This window comes from Falco cherrug, chromosome 3, assembly GCF_023634085.1.
Source record: "Falco cherrug isolate bFalChe1 chromosome 3, bFalChe1.pri, whole genome shotgun sequence".
NCBI classification, from domain to species: Eukaryota; Metazoa; Chordata; class Aves; order Falconiformes; family Falconidae; genus Falco; species Falco cherrug.
In genome coordinates, this window is record NC_073699.1 from 111411788 (window position 1) to 111426549 (window position 14762).

General features: G+C 43.6%; 1 protein-coding gene across 1 annotated transcript in view; it reads right to left on the reverse strand.

Annotated features, from left to right (window-relative positions):
* Positions 1 to 14762, reverse strand: part of IFFO2 (intermediate filament family orphan 2) — a 37083-nt gene that overhangs the window by 2720 nt on the left and 19601 nt on the right. The window contains exons 2-6 of the mRNA XM_055705571.1: positions 8638 to 8698; positions 8259 to 8354; positions 5877 to 6017; positions 3966 to 4108; positions 1412 to 1532 (exon numbers count right to left, since the gene is read on the reverse strand). Of these exons, the coding sequence (XP_055561546.1) occupies positions 1412 to 1532; positions 3966 to 4108; positions 5877 to 6017; positions 8259 to 8354; positions 8638 to 8698 (562 nt within the window). The remainder of the gene's footprint in view (positions 1 to 1411; positions 1533 to 3965; positions 4109 to 5876; positions 6018 to 8258; positions 8355 to 8637; positions 8699 to 14762) is intronic.

Below are 14762 nucleotides of genomic sequence, written 5' to 3' on the forward strand. Positions count from 1 at the left end.
GCCTATAGTTACAAGACTCATTCCACTTATCCTTTTACATGCAGAAATGCTTTAAGGAGGAAGGTCATTAAAGAAGGTGGCTAGGGCACCATGTAAGAACTTGAAAGGAATAAAGCCAGTGGAAGGAAGATTCAGGCATGTAAAGCACTATGTTAAAGACCAGGCACAGACAGAGCAGTCTTTATTCTGAATCTCCATCTACAAGACAAATCTACCCTCTCCTTGTATAATTTTCATTTAGAAGGATTTAAGCTTCTTAAAACCTTTAGAGTTTTCGCACGTAAGGTCTGAGTTCGGCAATATTCCTCTGATAGCTGCGCTTATACATGCACACATGGGTATATGCAAATAAATCTGTCACTAATTCCAGCACATGGCTACACATTATCACTCTGCCACTCTCCCTGCTCAAAAGACAACACGTAGCTAAGTACGCCGCTTTCTGCAGTCCTAGCACTTCTAAGTAATCTCTGCAGTTTCAGTGTATGCCAGATGATACACAAATGGGAAGACGTAAAATTAACACACCCCTGGCAGTCAACACAAGACAATATTCAGGAGACTGCTGCCTCAGCATCCTTACACTGCAGCGGTGATGGAGGAAGGCAGGATTATTTCTTACCTACTGCTGTTGTGCTACTCAGTAGTGAAATAATAACATCACATTTAAGACTACCTGCACAAAGCCAGACCTTGCCAGTTCAATCACTCTTTAGGCTTGTTTAAAAAGGCTCAGGAGTCACTGAATGAGGCAGCGTGCAGCCATTAGCTAGCTTTGCGTGGGATCGTAAGGATTAAAAGCAAGCTGTTTATTATCCACCAGCGCCAGGAGATTCCTATTGACTGGGAAGATGGAAGCACAAGATTCACGGTTCAGAAGATCCCTGGGGCCTTATGCAGTCCTGCAACCACAGCTTCTTTGTTTGCAACGGGGTATACAGACTTTAACATCTTCCACAGACCATACCGAGGTGTGGGTTTTTTTTTTTCCTCTGTGCAATACCATCCCCCACATTACACGTTCTATTTTGACAATTAAAGTGTGAATGATAATCTACAGAGAAAGTGAGATGCTGCGTGGAAGATACAGGGCTTTGGATAAGTGACTGCTTAGGGTGACAGATGGCGTGATGCTCTGCTAACAGCTAGACACACATTGAGTCTTCTGACACTCGCTTGGTACTTTCAAATACTCAGTTTGAAGGAGCAGAAGAAATGAAGTTTGGCAAATGGCACAGACTGAAAAGCAACCATAGAGAGAAAGCACTAAGAGGATTTTAAAATCAAAGCAAGTTTGCGTGGCAAACTAGATCACCAGTCAAATATCCGAAGGCTCAAATGGCTAAAAGAGCAGCTGAGGGATACAGTTTCTGCAGAGAATAGTTCGAGAAAATAACGGAAATAAACTCACCTCTCCTTGGAGGTCAATTGAAGGATTGCAGTTTGTGAAGTCTTCCCAAAGAAGCAACGTTTCCTCATTCTCCTCCCACGTTAAACTATCACAGTCGTCATCAAAATCAAATGTCTCACGACTGTTAAGATAACGGAAAAAGCATTAGTGAAAACTACTCCAGTCCCACTCCCTCGGTCCTTTAATTAATCTAGAAAAAAAGAGGCTGCGAGAACTGAATGAAGGAGACAATGCAGCAGCGGAAAATCCTCACAGTTTTTACAAACAGGCTTTGCCACTGTCCAGGTCTCTTGCTCCTGGGCTCCTTGCCATGCCAAAGCAGAATAAAAGATCCTTGTTAGCATTCCTGGTTCAAGTACACAGTCCTAGCTCTGTCCTCCAGATGGTGCTGCACATTAGTTTCCCCGGTTTGCAAAACCACAAAAATGTTTTAAACTATTCTTTTTATACATGGGAAAATGAGCCCAAACACAGTTCGAGGAATTTTACAAGAAACAGCCATCAGAAGACTCCCTGGTGATTTTCACGTAGAAGTTCAGCCAACTGTTTCTCTGCAGCCCTTAAACATTATTTTCAAAAGTAACAACTATGAAAAATCTGAACCCCGAGACGGTGCGCAGGTGAGCATAAATACCGATTGCTGCCTTGACCAACAGAAGGTGCTACTACAGCCACTTAAGACTGAGAACAAACAGTGGCAAGAGTGACCTTTAACACTGTTATTTGGTCAAGCCCTTTTAGTACGGTCAGTTGTGCAATAAAGGAAAGTTTCAGAAGGCACTCGAGTCCCTTTGGCTTTGAACAGCAGCACAGCAAAACACTAGTAGCTGCTTCTTGTCCTTGTTAAGGAGGCCTGACAAAAACCTGAAATGGCTCCCAGCAGCAGTCTGCTAATTTCAGACCAATGCATTTTTATTACTTTAGCTCACTTCCTTTCAAGCAGATAACATCTCAGTCCGGACGCCGAGTCCAATACCGTCTTTAGGAGGCTGAAGAGCTTGGCAAGAGAGACAGGCTATTTGTCTATACTCAGCATGACTCTAAAAAATAATTCTAAAACAACCCAAGTCACTTGGACATACATGATTGTGCCTTTTGCAATTCAACTTCTTCAAATTGGTTTCTTTTTGCAAAAGCTCTCCTTGTCAGAGAGCACAGAGGTTCCCAGTTCTGACTGCTGCTTACTTCAGACATAGACACTGTTCAAAGTCGGCTGGATTGTGACTTTTTACTACTAGACACTTAAAGATTACATTCGTTACGGAGAAAATGCAAGTTGCTTTACTTCTGTTAAAAAGAGAACATCTTCAGCTATTTGTAAACTATTATTTTCTACTTCACAAAGACCCCAAACCCAGCCATCCTTAGAAATGTACCATCTCCAATAAGCCATGAACGCTTTCTAGATCAACCCAATTTGAATGTATCGAGAATCCTGCAGCACTCTGTGCATATGTAATTGGACCAGGGGGTAAGTATTTACAACACTTAATATTAATAAGGGCCTAAAGACATCTAAAACAAGAGTCCTAACTTTCACAAAAAACATGCCCTCCTAAGTCTGAAATTCAGGCAAAAAGAGAGACACAGACTTCCTGAAAGTAGAACTTTTGGCAACAGCTGACACAGGAGTTAGTGCTTCTTAGATAACTTGTAATACTCCTACGTATTACATACTGTCCTACATTGTGTGGGAAAGCACTGGGAATTCTTCCCTCTGCAGTCATGCAGAACTTGGCAGAAGACACCCATATTTGAACACTAGGGAAGTCAGCCCTACGGTGCTTGCTGGGGCTTTTCTCTGCCCAAAGAAAACAGCAGAGACCCACAAAAGTCTCACCAGGCTGTGGCCATCTCCACCGATTCCAGGACAGCAGGAGAGGAAAGCAGGACACATTGCTAGGCAGCTTCCTGAACTGCTTTGTGGAGCACCAAGGTGCAGAGAGTCTCTTCTCAGCTGCTACAAGCTTCCTAACACTTCAGTTTAGGGTAAAACTTAAGGCAAAATTGCAATTCTTCCACACTGGGAGACCAGACTTTGCAGCAAGGCTTATAACACCGATATTCTTGGAATCTAGAAACTGCTATTCACTGCCAGAACTCATCTTCCAGCCAGATCCGCCGCTACCATTTTTCTATAGCTCAACTGAAAAGTCATGAAAAATACTAGAGAAAAGTCTGTATCCATTTCAAACCGAGCTTTCAGCAACATTGCCAAATTCTATCCAGCCCAAGCAGCAGCATGGTTCTTTCCAAAACTCTAGAAATCTAATATTCAGCCAAACGTACAGAACAGACTCAAGTTTTTTACTTTTGTTGTTGTTGCATGTTTCTTCTTTTGCTACAGTTGTAACAGTGCATAGTAGTAGAAGTAGATTTTTTTTTTTATATATTTTCTATAGTTCCCCCTACATAAGGGAGGAACAAAAATTAATTAATTTCATTTGAACTTCCAGAAAACCTTGAAGTATGCACCATGCTGGCAGCTCAGATGCTCTGGGACTAAGTTTGCACTTCAGATTAAGCTTTCCCCCATGCTGTCCACGATACTCACAGCTGATTAAACATACGCTTCATTTCATCCGTGATGTTCAAAGAACAGCTGACCTCATCGTCAGAGAACCTGCCATTATCTCCATCCTGTTCAGAGAGGTCATCGTCAGATGTGAGCTTGCGTTCTTTCTTCTTGGAAGCCACCTTAATTGGAGAGAAGAGCAGTAACTAGAAGGTTCAACTGAGGTACTGCGCCATGAGGGGCAGAAATAAAGAAGGAGAGGCGTTAGGTTTGAGCAAATATAACCGTTCATCAGTTCCCAGGCAACTCAGGGATTGCTCGTATTCAAAACGGGAATCGCATCTGTTAATGAGTGGTGAACACAGAGCACAAGGAAGCAGTTCAGAACGGCGAAGAGCAAAGCAAGCTGCAGGCTGCCAGCGCTCTACAGATGTTCATCTGCTCACTGACACCAGTCTATGATCTACCAGAGAACATGCAGAGGTTAGAATGATACAGGGTAAAAGCGTAAGCTGGCAGGAGCGCCCAGGCAGCAGGCTCCAGAGCAATGACAGAACTCTCCCTCTCCTGCCACCGCCACAGGCTGTTGCTCCCTGCATCGAACCACCACGAAAGAGTAGCCGGGAAGCCTTTCTAGAAAAGCCTTTATTTCAGGTCAGTCCCACCCCACCGCGGAGGCAGGCTGCTCATCTGCAGGTTGTCAGAAGAAGGGTTTAACTGAACCATGAAAAACGCCTGGACAACCTCAAAGAAATGAAATTCACAGACGTGCAGAGAACCCAAGGGATACCCCTGCAAAGGGTGCAGAGGATCACTTCTTCACCCGAGGGCTGTGACTGTAAGAGATATTCACAGGTGGTGCCGCAGTCCCAAACACACAGTCCGCTCCCAACCTACTGGAATTTTTCCTCTAGTTGGCATATAAACCATCCCTCACTGGTGCTGTTCTCTGTGAGGATCATTTTAACCACTGCATGCCCGACCAAAAGCGTGCTTCGCAGTTGCCTTTGAGCAGAAATTGAGCATAGCAATTCTACTCAAAGACAAGAAGGAACCACCATCACAATGCAATGGCTCAACAGGCTAAAAAAAAAAAAAAAAAAAACTGTCTCCAATAAGGAGAGTTGAGTCTTTTGGGATACGTAAGAAAAAAACCCCATCAAACCTTTAGGCAACTCCACTATAGCCAGAAAGCACGACCAGGAGAGACCACAGGGATCTTTTACAGTGGTTCTGTACAGCACTTGGCACACTATATGGCATCGCTATAGAGGAAAGCATCAGACTTGCTGAAAGACCGAACAAGACACATTTAGATCAAAGTGGAAGGAAGCTGGGTTAATTGCAATTGAAACTGCAGTTATGTCAGAAGACCAACTGCATCGGGAGTTACAGGTTTGCTCCACACAGAGCTGTTACTGCTTGCTTTTGGAGCAAATTAAAGGACTTTCCTACCAGCACCAAGGAGCCACAATAGCTCAAGGAAAGCAACTGGAGTTTCTAGTCTCACCAAGCAGTCATAGCTCACCACCACAGAAGCGTTATTTCTGGCCACGGAGCTTGGGCCAGAAATAAAGACATTCAGATGACAGTTCCACAAGCTTAAAACCTCTCACTTGTGAAGGGAACAAATGTGAGGAAGCCATTTATACAAACCTAGACCCTGTAATGCCTTTTTTCCCTGCATTCATTGTAGGCTAGCATCAGACTAACAGCATGTCTTAAAGTTCATCCTGAGACTTTTTTTTTTAAACTCTCTAAATTTTGTGCTTAGTACTACAGCAGCTTCTGCAGAAGAGAGCTACGCTTCAAGACTGAGAAAGAAGAAAATAAGTCTACAGAGAGAAATTTCAAGAAAAGGCAAACGTCCTGGACCACAATCCTCAGCACTGCTCCCTCCTGTCCCCTCACTTCTCGTCCTACCCTATGGAAAATTCATGGCCTAATCACCTGGAATATCTTGGAAACGTCTTCAGAGTTGCGCTGCTGCGCTACATCACACAGCTTGGCTGTGATATCGATTCGCCGACAGATGTCCATGTCCACCTTCATGGCCTTTTCTTGAATCTTTGTGTCCAGGTCTGTCATGGGCTGCAGGAAGGACAGTAGTGATTATCTTCTATTATTATACAGTTCAGGAAAGAAGAGATACCCCACAGTATCTCTCTAACCCCAGGGTATACTATTCTTAAACAATCCAGGAAAGGCAGTACACGGACAATCTGAATAGACTAGACAGCTAATAATTCACATTTCATATCCAATTCTAATAAAATTTCAACTCAAGAGTGATTTGCCACCAAAAAACCTATACCCACCCCAAAACAACTGCTAGATGTGGCAACAGTAAACTTTCACAGGTCAATAAAGCTTTAAAAATGGAGAAGAAAAACCCTGTTGGGCACGTGCAGAATAGAATGAAATCTAATACCTGGTGACTATGCAACACATCTCCCCCTTTCAGACAGAACTGTGCCTACAAGACGCTGCTTTTAAAACAGAATCCAGGCTACACAGCAACATCATACATACTATGAAAACAAAATCAAGACTGGATCTAAAGAGATCCACGAAAGCCTGTGACACAGAAAATGCTCCTCTTCATTGGCATTAACCTGGCTCCAGCCTAGCAAAAATTCTACATGAGTATTATTTTGTCTTGCTTCACTCTGGGCAGTAACTATAAACATAATTTGTAAGAAACACTCCCACTCAGATAGTACATCTGGCTCCTGATGAAGAAACATTTTTTAAAAAAGGCACATTTTCCAGCCTGGACAAGACTTACTCTGTTAGAACGTACCACTTCAATGGCTAGGGGCAATGCTTCCACTTTGACCAGAAAAGCAGAAAAACTCTTTGCAGAGCATTCTTCAATATCAAATCCCCTTTCCAAGAAGAAAGCTTTGGGTTTGGTTTTTTTTTTAATTTTTTTTTTTTTTTATTATTAGACAAGAGTTCTTCTCCAACCCCTGTCAACCATTGTTTGACAAGTTAGAGATTTTTGTTTTCCAAAACACTAAGAATAAGAAATTTCTAAAGACTGACACACTCCAAACACAATCTTATCCACTGAGTAGGTATCAGTGATTCTTATCCGCAGGAAGGCAAGAGTCACATACCAACATCCAGCATTTCTCTCCTCTAAATATTTACACAGTGGGATTCAAAACAAGCATTTTCACTGCTTCCCTTTGGCTCGCTTCTCCCTGACGGAGCTCGCAAAGCCCAAAGCACACGTTCTCTAAAGCCGAGGAGGATGTTTGCGTTCACTGCCACCCTTTCTGTCCACACAGAACAACATTTCTTCCTCGGCGAAAAAGTCAGCAGCAGCCCTAACAAGTTCCTCCCTTTCACACTGCCTCTAACCAAGCATGCCTATTCTCAATTAAATGAGAGACAGCTAATAGCGAAATTTCACATGAACAGATCGAGTGGCCCTGAGAGAACGTATTTGACACCAGGGAGCGGGTTCTGCAAGCTTTATGTAAAGACAGAAGGAAGCAGTTCTATGCAAAATTACAGAATAAATAAGCTTAATAGGACACATTCATTAGACAACTGGCATCAGCGCTACTTCAGTCTCGCAGAGAAAGGCGCCTTACTTAGCGTTCACCTGGCTTATCCTTCTAGGTATCTGCATGGGTACATGCTTCTCAGTGTGTCAAAATGTAAGAAAATTACCCAGTCATAGCCTAAAAGATCCCCCAGCTTTGAAGGGAAGTCATTATCTAACAAGACATGAGGAAATTCCTGAGAAAATGTCTTTTTTTTAATAAATAAATAAATAAATAAATTAGGTGGAAGCAGCACTGGAAAGAAAGCCAGCTACCTGCACCAGTGACAGTGAGTTAATCTCTTCCGAGCTTTCATAAAGGGAGTTGGGATCTTTTTGAACATCGCTTTCTTGCCTGACACAGAGCAACACACACACACACACACACCCCCCCCCCCCCCCCCCGTTAGCAGTACATGGTGCTGCATGGTGACAAACCCTTTTCCCTAACCTACGAGTTCTCCAACATGATTTTTCTTTTCCCCCATGGCTGCAGATCGGAATGCCGGCACTGCCAGCTGTGGAGAATGGGGAAGGGAGGGAAGAGTCCGGGTTATGGGCTAAGCAGCAAGTTAATGCATCTCTACACAGACCAGACAGGAAGCAGGGGGGAGGGTGATCTGTCTGATGCATTAGGTCATACCAGCAGCCATAACGCTAACTACAAAGCGGCACTCACTAAGACCATAACCTTTTTATGAATGAAGCCATTTGCATGACACACACATTTCACAAAGGCAGTGGGAGCCGGCCACTCCGCTCACCAGTGTACTTACATCACTCATCAGACCCTTAAAGACCACAAGTTCTGCTTTCAGTCTCTCAATCTTTTCGTTTAACTCCTCCTGGAGAGCTTCTGCTTCCTGAGCCTCCTGCAAGAGAAAGCACAGACAGAACTGAGAGGTACCAGGCCAACATATGCTTCCTCACTTAACCTCAGCCCGGCTGATAAGGCACCTCGCCACCCCCACGCTGCGCTTGGTCAGAAGCTTCAGCACCTTCCTGCTTCAGCTTCTAAACATCAACACTATGCTATGCAGTCAGCTGCTCGCTAGAAGATGGCTTTTTAATTAAAAGACCCATTAAATGATTCCCAGCATAATAAAAGGCGCAGGGAAAAGCTACAACTTTTAATACACACTATGCAAAACTTACCTCTCGCAAGGTTTCTACCATAGATTCCAGGCTCATTCTTCTTGTCAGTTCCTCTTCCCATCTGAAAGACAAGATTGGCAGACAAAGTGTTAACTAGGGAAAAAGTAATATATTTCCCCCCCTCCCCCCCCCCCCCCCCAAAAAAAAATCACAAGTCTTCTGATAGCTGTAGGATGATGACAGTTATTTGAAATGTAAAGCAGATGGTCCCCCTCACCAGCACACCCTCAAACCAGGAACACGAAGTCTGTAAGAACAGCTAAAACCACTTCCATTGGGATCAGTACTCTTTCCTGCTCTCCTATACAATACCTGGTTGCAAAGAAGGTGGAAGATTTTCAGTGCAAAAAGAATCAGCTGAAGGTAAGTTATCTGAAGGAGCAATCTTAATATTCATCTGTTTGGACCAATCAATTAATACGTTTATGTGCCTTCTATATCAAAATCCTCAATAATCTACGTGCCTCACTCATTCTCCAGCACAACAACTGCAAGGAGAGTACTCAGACGAGCACCCTTGAACGCAGGGGATACACACTCACCGCTGCTGCAGTACTCAACGGGTAGAAGAAAAGGAACGACAAATGATAATTAAACCTCATACTACGAGCATCATTACATTTTGAGTTCATTATCGGATTAAGCATCAAAATATCCAGCAGTTCCTCTTTTTAAGCACCAAACCCCTTTAAAGGGCAAAACCTGGTATGGGACATCACTAACTCAAACACTAACGTTCACATGCATGGATATAGTCTGAGTTTGCGGGGAGAGGGAGAAAGTAAAACGTGTGCCCCTCTTTTTAAACGGGCAATAATGCCACATCAGACTCGCCCAGTCTGTTACAACAACAGGAACCACAGTCCTGGAAAAGAAACTTTGGATATCACATGATTAAAAACAACCCTGTGAACACAACCTCCAAGTACCATCACGGTAATTTCTGTTGCCGCTTCAACACTTTCTACAGTTGAACTGAAAATGGCAAACCACGGGCCCAGAGATGTATTCAATCAAAGCATTCTGGAAAATGCAAGGTTCAATCTGCCCAAACACATCATTTCATCTGATTTTCAAATCTGCAGAGATATCTGGTGATGGCTAGATTGCGGGATATTCCACTGATTGGAGATACAAGTCTCATCGGTACATCTCTGCATTCAAGGTGCCAACCTCATCCCATTGGCAGTGGAAGCCGGGGCGGACCGTTTCAGCAGGAAAGGACGCAGACAGGCACAGCGCTGCTGCAGCTTGCTGTCCTCAGGAGCCAGCCGAGCCACCTGAACGGGTCACATCTCAATGCAGCAGCAGCAGCTCCACCGAGCGCTGTGCCAAGCTGCCACGCTGCCTACAGCTGCTCCTTCCTCCTGTTGTGGTGCAGGAATAGCCGACACCACAGCCTGCAAATTCTCCATCCTACAGCAGAAGTTTGATTTATGCAGGAAGACTTGTTGTACGTCTTTTTACCGGTAACTATTTACTGCCAAGCAGAGTAAAATATTTAAGCTGAAATTTACATTTGTCATCAAATATTTTAGCTCATTATTTCCCTATCCTATGTTTTTTGACTATTAATTACATGTACATTTCTGTAAAAACAGTAACTGTTTTTCAGATTTTTTAATATTAAGTCAAGAAGGTGAAATTAAAGCAGTCAATTATATTAGCAAGCTGTAAGATGGTCTCCTTCTGTTACAGGAGGCGTGTTGCATGGCTTTAATCATCCCTCCCGGTCCTTCTGCCAGCAGGCTGTCATTTACGGATGCAAGTCAAGCAGACATTGCAAAAATTGATATGCTGCTTTTTGAGGTTTTAGCTGCTGAAATGAGGAATACCGGCTGCATCCAGGTTAGCCTGCTGTATGATTTGCATCCTCACAGTGCGCTGTGCATTCTGCAGAGGGATGTGTTTTTTGGAAAACATATCTGCATATTTTTACTGACTGTGCCAAAAGCCAGCAAAAAGGATTAGCATTCCTCCCCTGCAATTCAGCCATCCTGGGCAGCTGCCAAAATTACACATCTCAAAGTCCGCTCAGACTAACCTTCCTCATCCTGCAGAAATGCCAGTAGTTCCATTTCTTTTCTTTGTGCCAGTTTAAAGTGCATTTTGCCAAACGGTGATTTACAGCCCTAATTCCCTTCCGTCAAACTCCAGACAGTGTCCTCAAGAGAAGAGGAAAATGATGCCTTATTTTACACCCATACACACCCTCCCTGCAATTTCTGCGTTTCACTTAATTATGGGAACAATAAAACAGTCACGTGATTTTTAACCAAAAAGTTTAACAGCTGGAAATTCACCCTGGACTGATAATAAGGGTCCTGCTAACCATTAATATCACGTTCCTAACCTCAGAGCATGTTTCTCGCACCCACTACCAAGCTGTTTAACCTCATTTAACAGCTGAAAATGCCAATCTTACTTTCTCCTCACACCTAAGCGTAAACCGTACCAAAAAGAGGAAGGAAACTGACGGGAAGGTAGAGGATAACAACGGAGCAGAGGATTAATACTCTATTTAAACTTCTGAGGAAGTGGAACAATAGAAGGATTGCTCATTCATACGATCATCCTGTATTTGCTGTACCACACAAGACTTTAAAAGGGACCTTGGCAGCTGTGCTACTACACGCTCCAACAAATGCAGCGCTGAGGAGTCAGTGTGCCACTGAGAAGACGCTAACTATGGCTCTGACGTCTTTTAATATTCACACGAAATTATTCTCCCAGTAATTTATACTAATCAATATTTTCCTCCCCAGTTACCATCTAAAAGCAGAAGGCTTGGTTTTCCCCAAGTCTCATTCCCAGCAGACTGCTGATGCCCTCTGCTTCTTAGCAAACAGAACCAGTGAGGTACACATGCAGCCTAAAATGCTCGTGGAAGGGACCAAAGCCCAGTGTTCCCCTCACCTCAAGGAAGGGGGAAACACTGCCAAACTCATCACCTCTGCAGCATAAAGCAAAGCAGACAGGTAACTCCTCAGGAGAAGCAGTGTGGTGAGGACTATAATGGCCAAAAGGGAAATGACTGCACACTATAGGGGGAAAAAAAAAAAAAGGAGAAACCAGCAGCCTTCACATATTTGCTGCAGGATTTTAACCAGTCAGCTGCTTCTGCTGCTCTCAAACGCACTTGTTTCTTGGCTCAGATGCATCAGTTGCTATGATTCCCAGCCGTATCCAAAAATCCTTTTTCTAAACCAGACAGGCACACGTTGCCACCTAAATCTACCAGACTTCAGAGTTTCTTATTGGATTTTCAGTTATTTCTTTAGATTTGAAATTCTTTTTTTTTTTTTTTTTTTTAAATCAAGCTTTTTTCTTTCTTTCCCACCTTCCAGGATGTTTTCCTTCCAACCACCACCCACCCCAAATCCAGGGCTAGCCTGAACTGTAGAAGCTATGGATGATTCCCCTGTTCCCAGATGCGACACGTTACATTCCAGCAGCATTCAGTCACTGCAGCTCCAGGCCCAAACTGCTGCTGCAGTCATGTCTTACGTAGCTTAGAGGAGAACAAAGGATGCTGGCTTTCTTTAACGGGAACAGCTACATTGCAAGGATATTAGACAAACAAAACACATGAATAGTCAGCTAGGATTAACGGGGCTTAAAGCAGTGTTCTTGTAAAGCTGAGTCACACCGCAAACTTGTGTGTTTCCTTTGAAATTGGAAGAGGAGCTACCAGTTCACCCATACTGACCTCTTCTCCCGTACTGCCAAGCTGATGGAGACGTTCTCACCAACCGGATAACGTCCCTTAAAAGCTTCTCTAAGTTTTCAAGCCTTAATGTTCATGACATTAAGCAAACCAGTCTGTTGACTCAACAAGCTTCAAACCACTTTCCCACTCCCTGAATACCTGGGTCAACTAACACCAGTCCCTCCCTTTCTCCTCTCCCACTACCAAGGCAACTTCCGGGTTACTGCCCAGCAAGGAGAATCGCCCACTGCGACAGATCCACAAAACCTCTTCAGAGCAGAAAGATAGTTTTGGAGAAGTTTGCCTTTCCAAATATTGCTTGGTAATTTTATTTTAAAACGCCAGGATTTTTAGATGCGAGTACGGTATTATTTAGACAACAAACCGCCTGCTTACAAAGTATGCCAGATACAAACATACTGGTTTAGGTATGTTTCTGCTCAAGGCAGAAAGGCACAAGTAGACCAGTCGATAGTTAACGATGCCTGATGGTATCTACTCCATTATTTCTTTCATTAAAAAAAATATCCCTCGCTCAAGGAAACAAGTTTTCCTCAAGTAACGTTTAATGACAAAGCATTTTTTCCTTAAGAAAAACTCTTTGGGAAGACCCTTCTTCTTAGTAGTTTTAGTCAGGCAGAGAAGAAAACCACCAAACAGAACAACAGAAAAAACATTTACAGTGGTCTAAGCTTCTCCCCTGCCATCTCCCAGGCACTGACTCCGGAGCTTCCCACTCTGTTGGCGCGTCTTCCCATCGGTTTATGGGGAGAAGAGCAGGAGCTGAAAGGAAAATCCAATAGCTCAAGTGCTTAAGTCCGCAACAGGAAACTAAAGTGTTAGTTTGAACAATGACTATCAAATGCTCATGAAAGTATTAACAGCTAATGAGTCCTGAAAACATAAACACACTGAACAGACCAGCTGTCTGTGCTCCTTCAGGGGACGGCATAATTGTTCCTTCTGGCATGCTAAGGCATCACTATCCCATTTCTGGCACGAGATGCACCCAGCCTTGCTCATCTGTTGGATATGAAGCATCCACGATGCTTCTCTGATGTACCACACCTGCAAGAACATGGAAGAAAACACCCATGCTCTGGTAGGGCCAGGTAATTACACGTCCAGCGCTGCCTGGGAGCGTCTGTGCTCTGCCATCACAGGTTGGAAGCACGTCTTTGTGCTCCCGCTCCTTTGTGGCAGCACTGCTTGTTCTTTGGTGCTTTGGGATCTTTTTGACGCCCATCCGTTGTTTACAGGAACCCCAAATGGCAAGGCGTACCACACTGCTCACCAGCGCTGGCAGGAGATTTAACACTTATCATGCACAAACCTAACAGATTTAATCGGTTCGCATTACTCACGGGCGTTACACGCTACCTCTCACCATGGGTCTGTAGTAACATGCCCGCTAATCCCCTCTCCAACACGAAGATAATAACTATCAACATTACAGTTTATAACTCTGGTTATTATACACCGATTTCATTTGAATTGACTTAACGGCCCGTCTGATGTGCAAACTTATATTCTCACACAAAAGCAATGCGCAGCCTAATCCTGTGATCTGCCAAGACAGAAACTTGGGCAGGGCGAGATGCTGGAGAGAAACGTACCGTGGTAGTTGGGGATAAGGGAAGCATCGCATTCAAGACTTTCTGGACAGATTACAGAAGCTTTTACAAGACTAAAATTCTGCTGCAGCATCAGTCTCGACCTAACCATTTGCAAGGGTATTAATTGAGAGAACCTACACCTGCAATCTCACTAGCCACCCCTGATACCAGAGGGTAGTTTGGGATCGTAAATACAAATAGTCACCTGCACATTTGCAGTAGCTCAAAAGAACCAGACCATGCAAGAGGGATTTCATTTAAAAAAAAATAAAATCTCTATGAAACCTTATTTATTTTGTTGGACACACACACGCACGCAATAGTCTCTCTACTTTTAGAATCCTTGATTAAGAGGTAATTTTCCTATCCAGTCTCAGTTTTGCACTAAAGATATGAGGTTGCATTAAGCAATTAGCCTATTCACAAATGCTACCTCTTGTTTAAGAAAGCATTTTTAAGATGCTGTAACACAGGGATTCTTCCAGATTATCCCAAGCACAAACCATTTTGATCCCACATGCCCCGAGTTCTTATTGAAGCAAATTAAATGTTAGTTGATGGGCTCCATGTAAAACGTATTAATTTGATGTGAACATCTGATTCCATTAAAGCCTGGCTGTAACACAACAGCAGTGGCAGTCTGGAATGAAGTCATGTTTCTTGCCTGTTGCAAGCAACCTCCTCTCCAGAGAATCCCTTTGCTGCAAGTCAGTCATTGCAGCATCACATTTCCCAAACATCACAGTGACAGAGGAGCTGGTATCCTTGAACCCCTAGCAATGGTCTAGATGATACAGGTA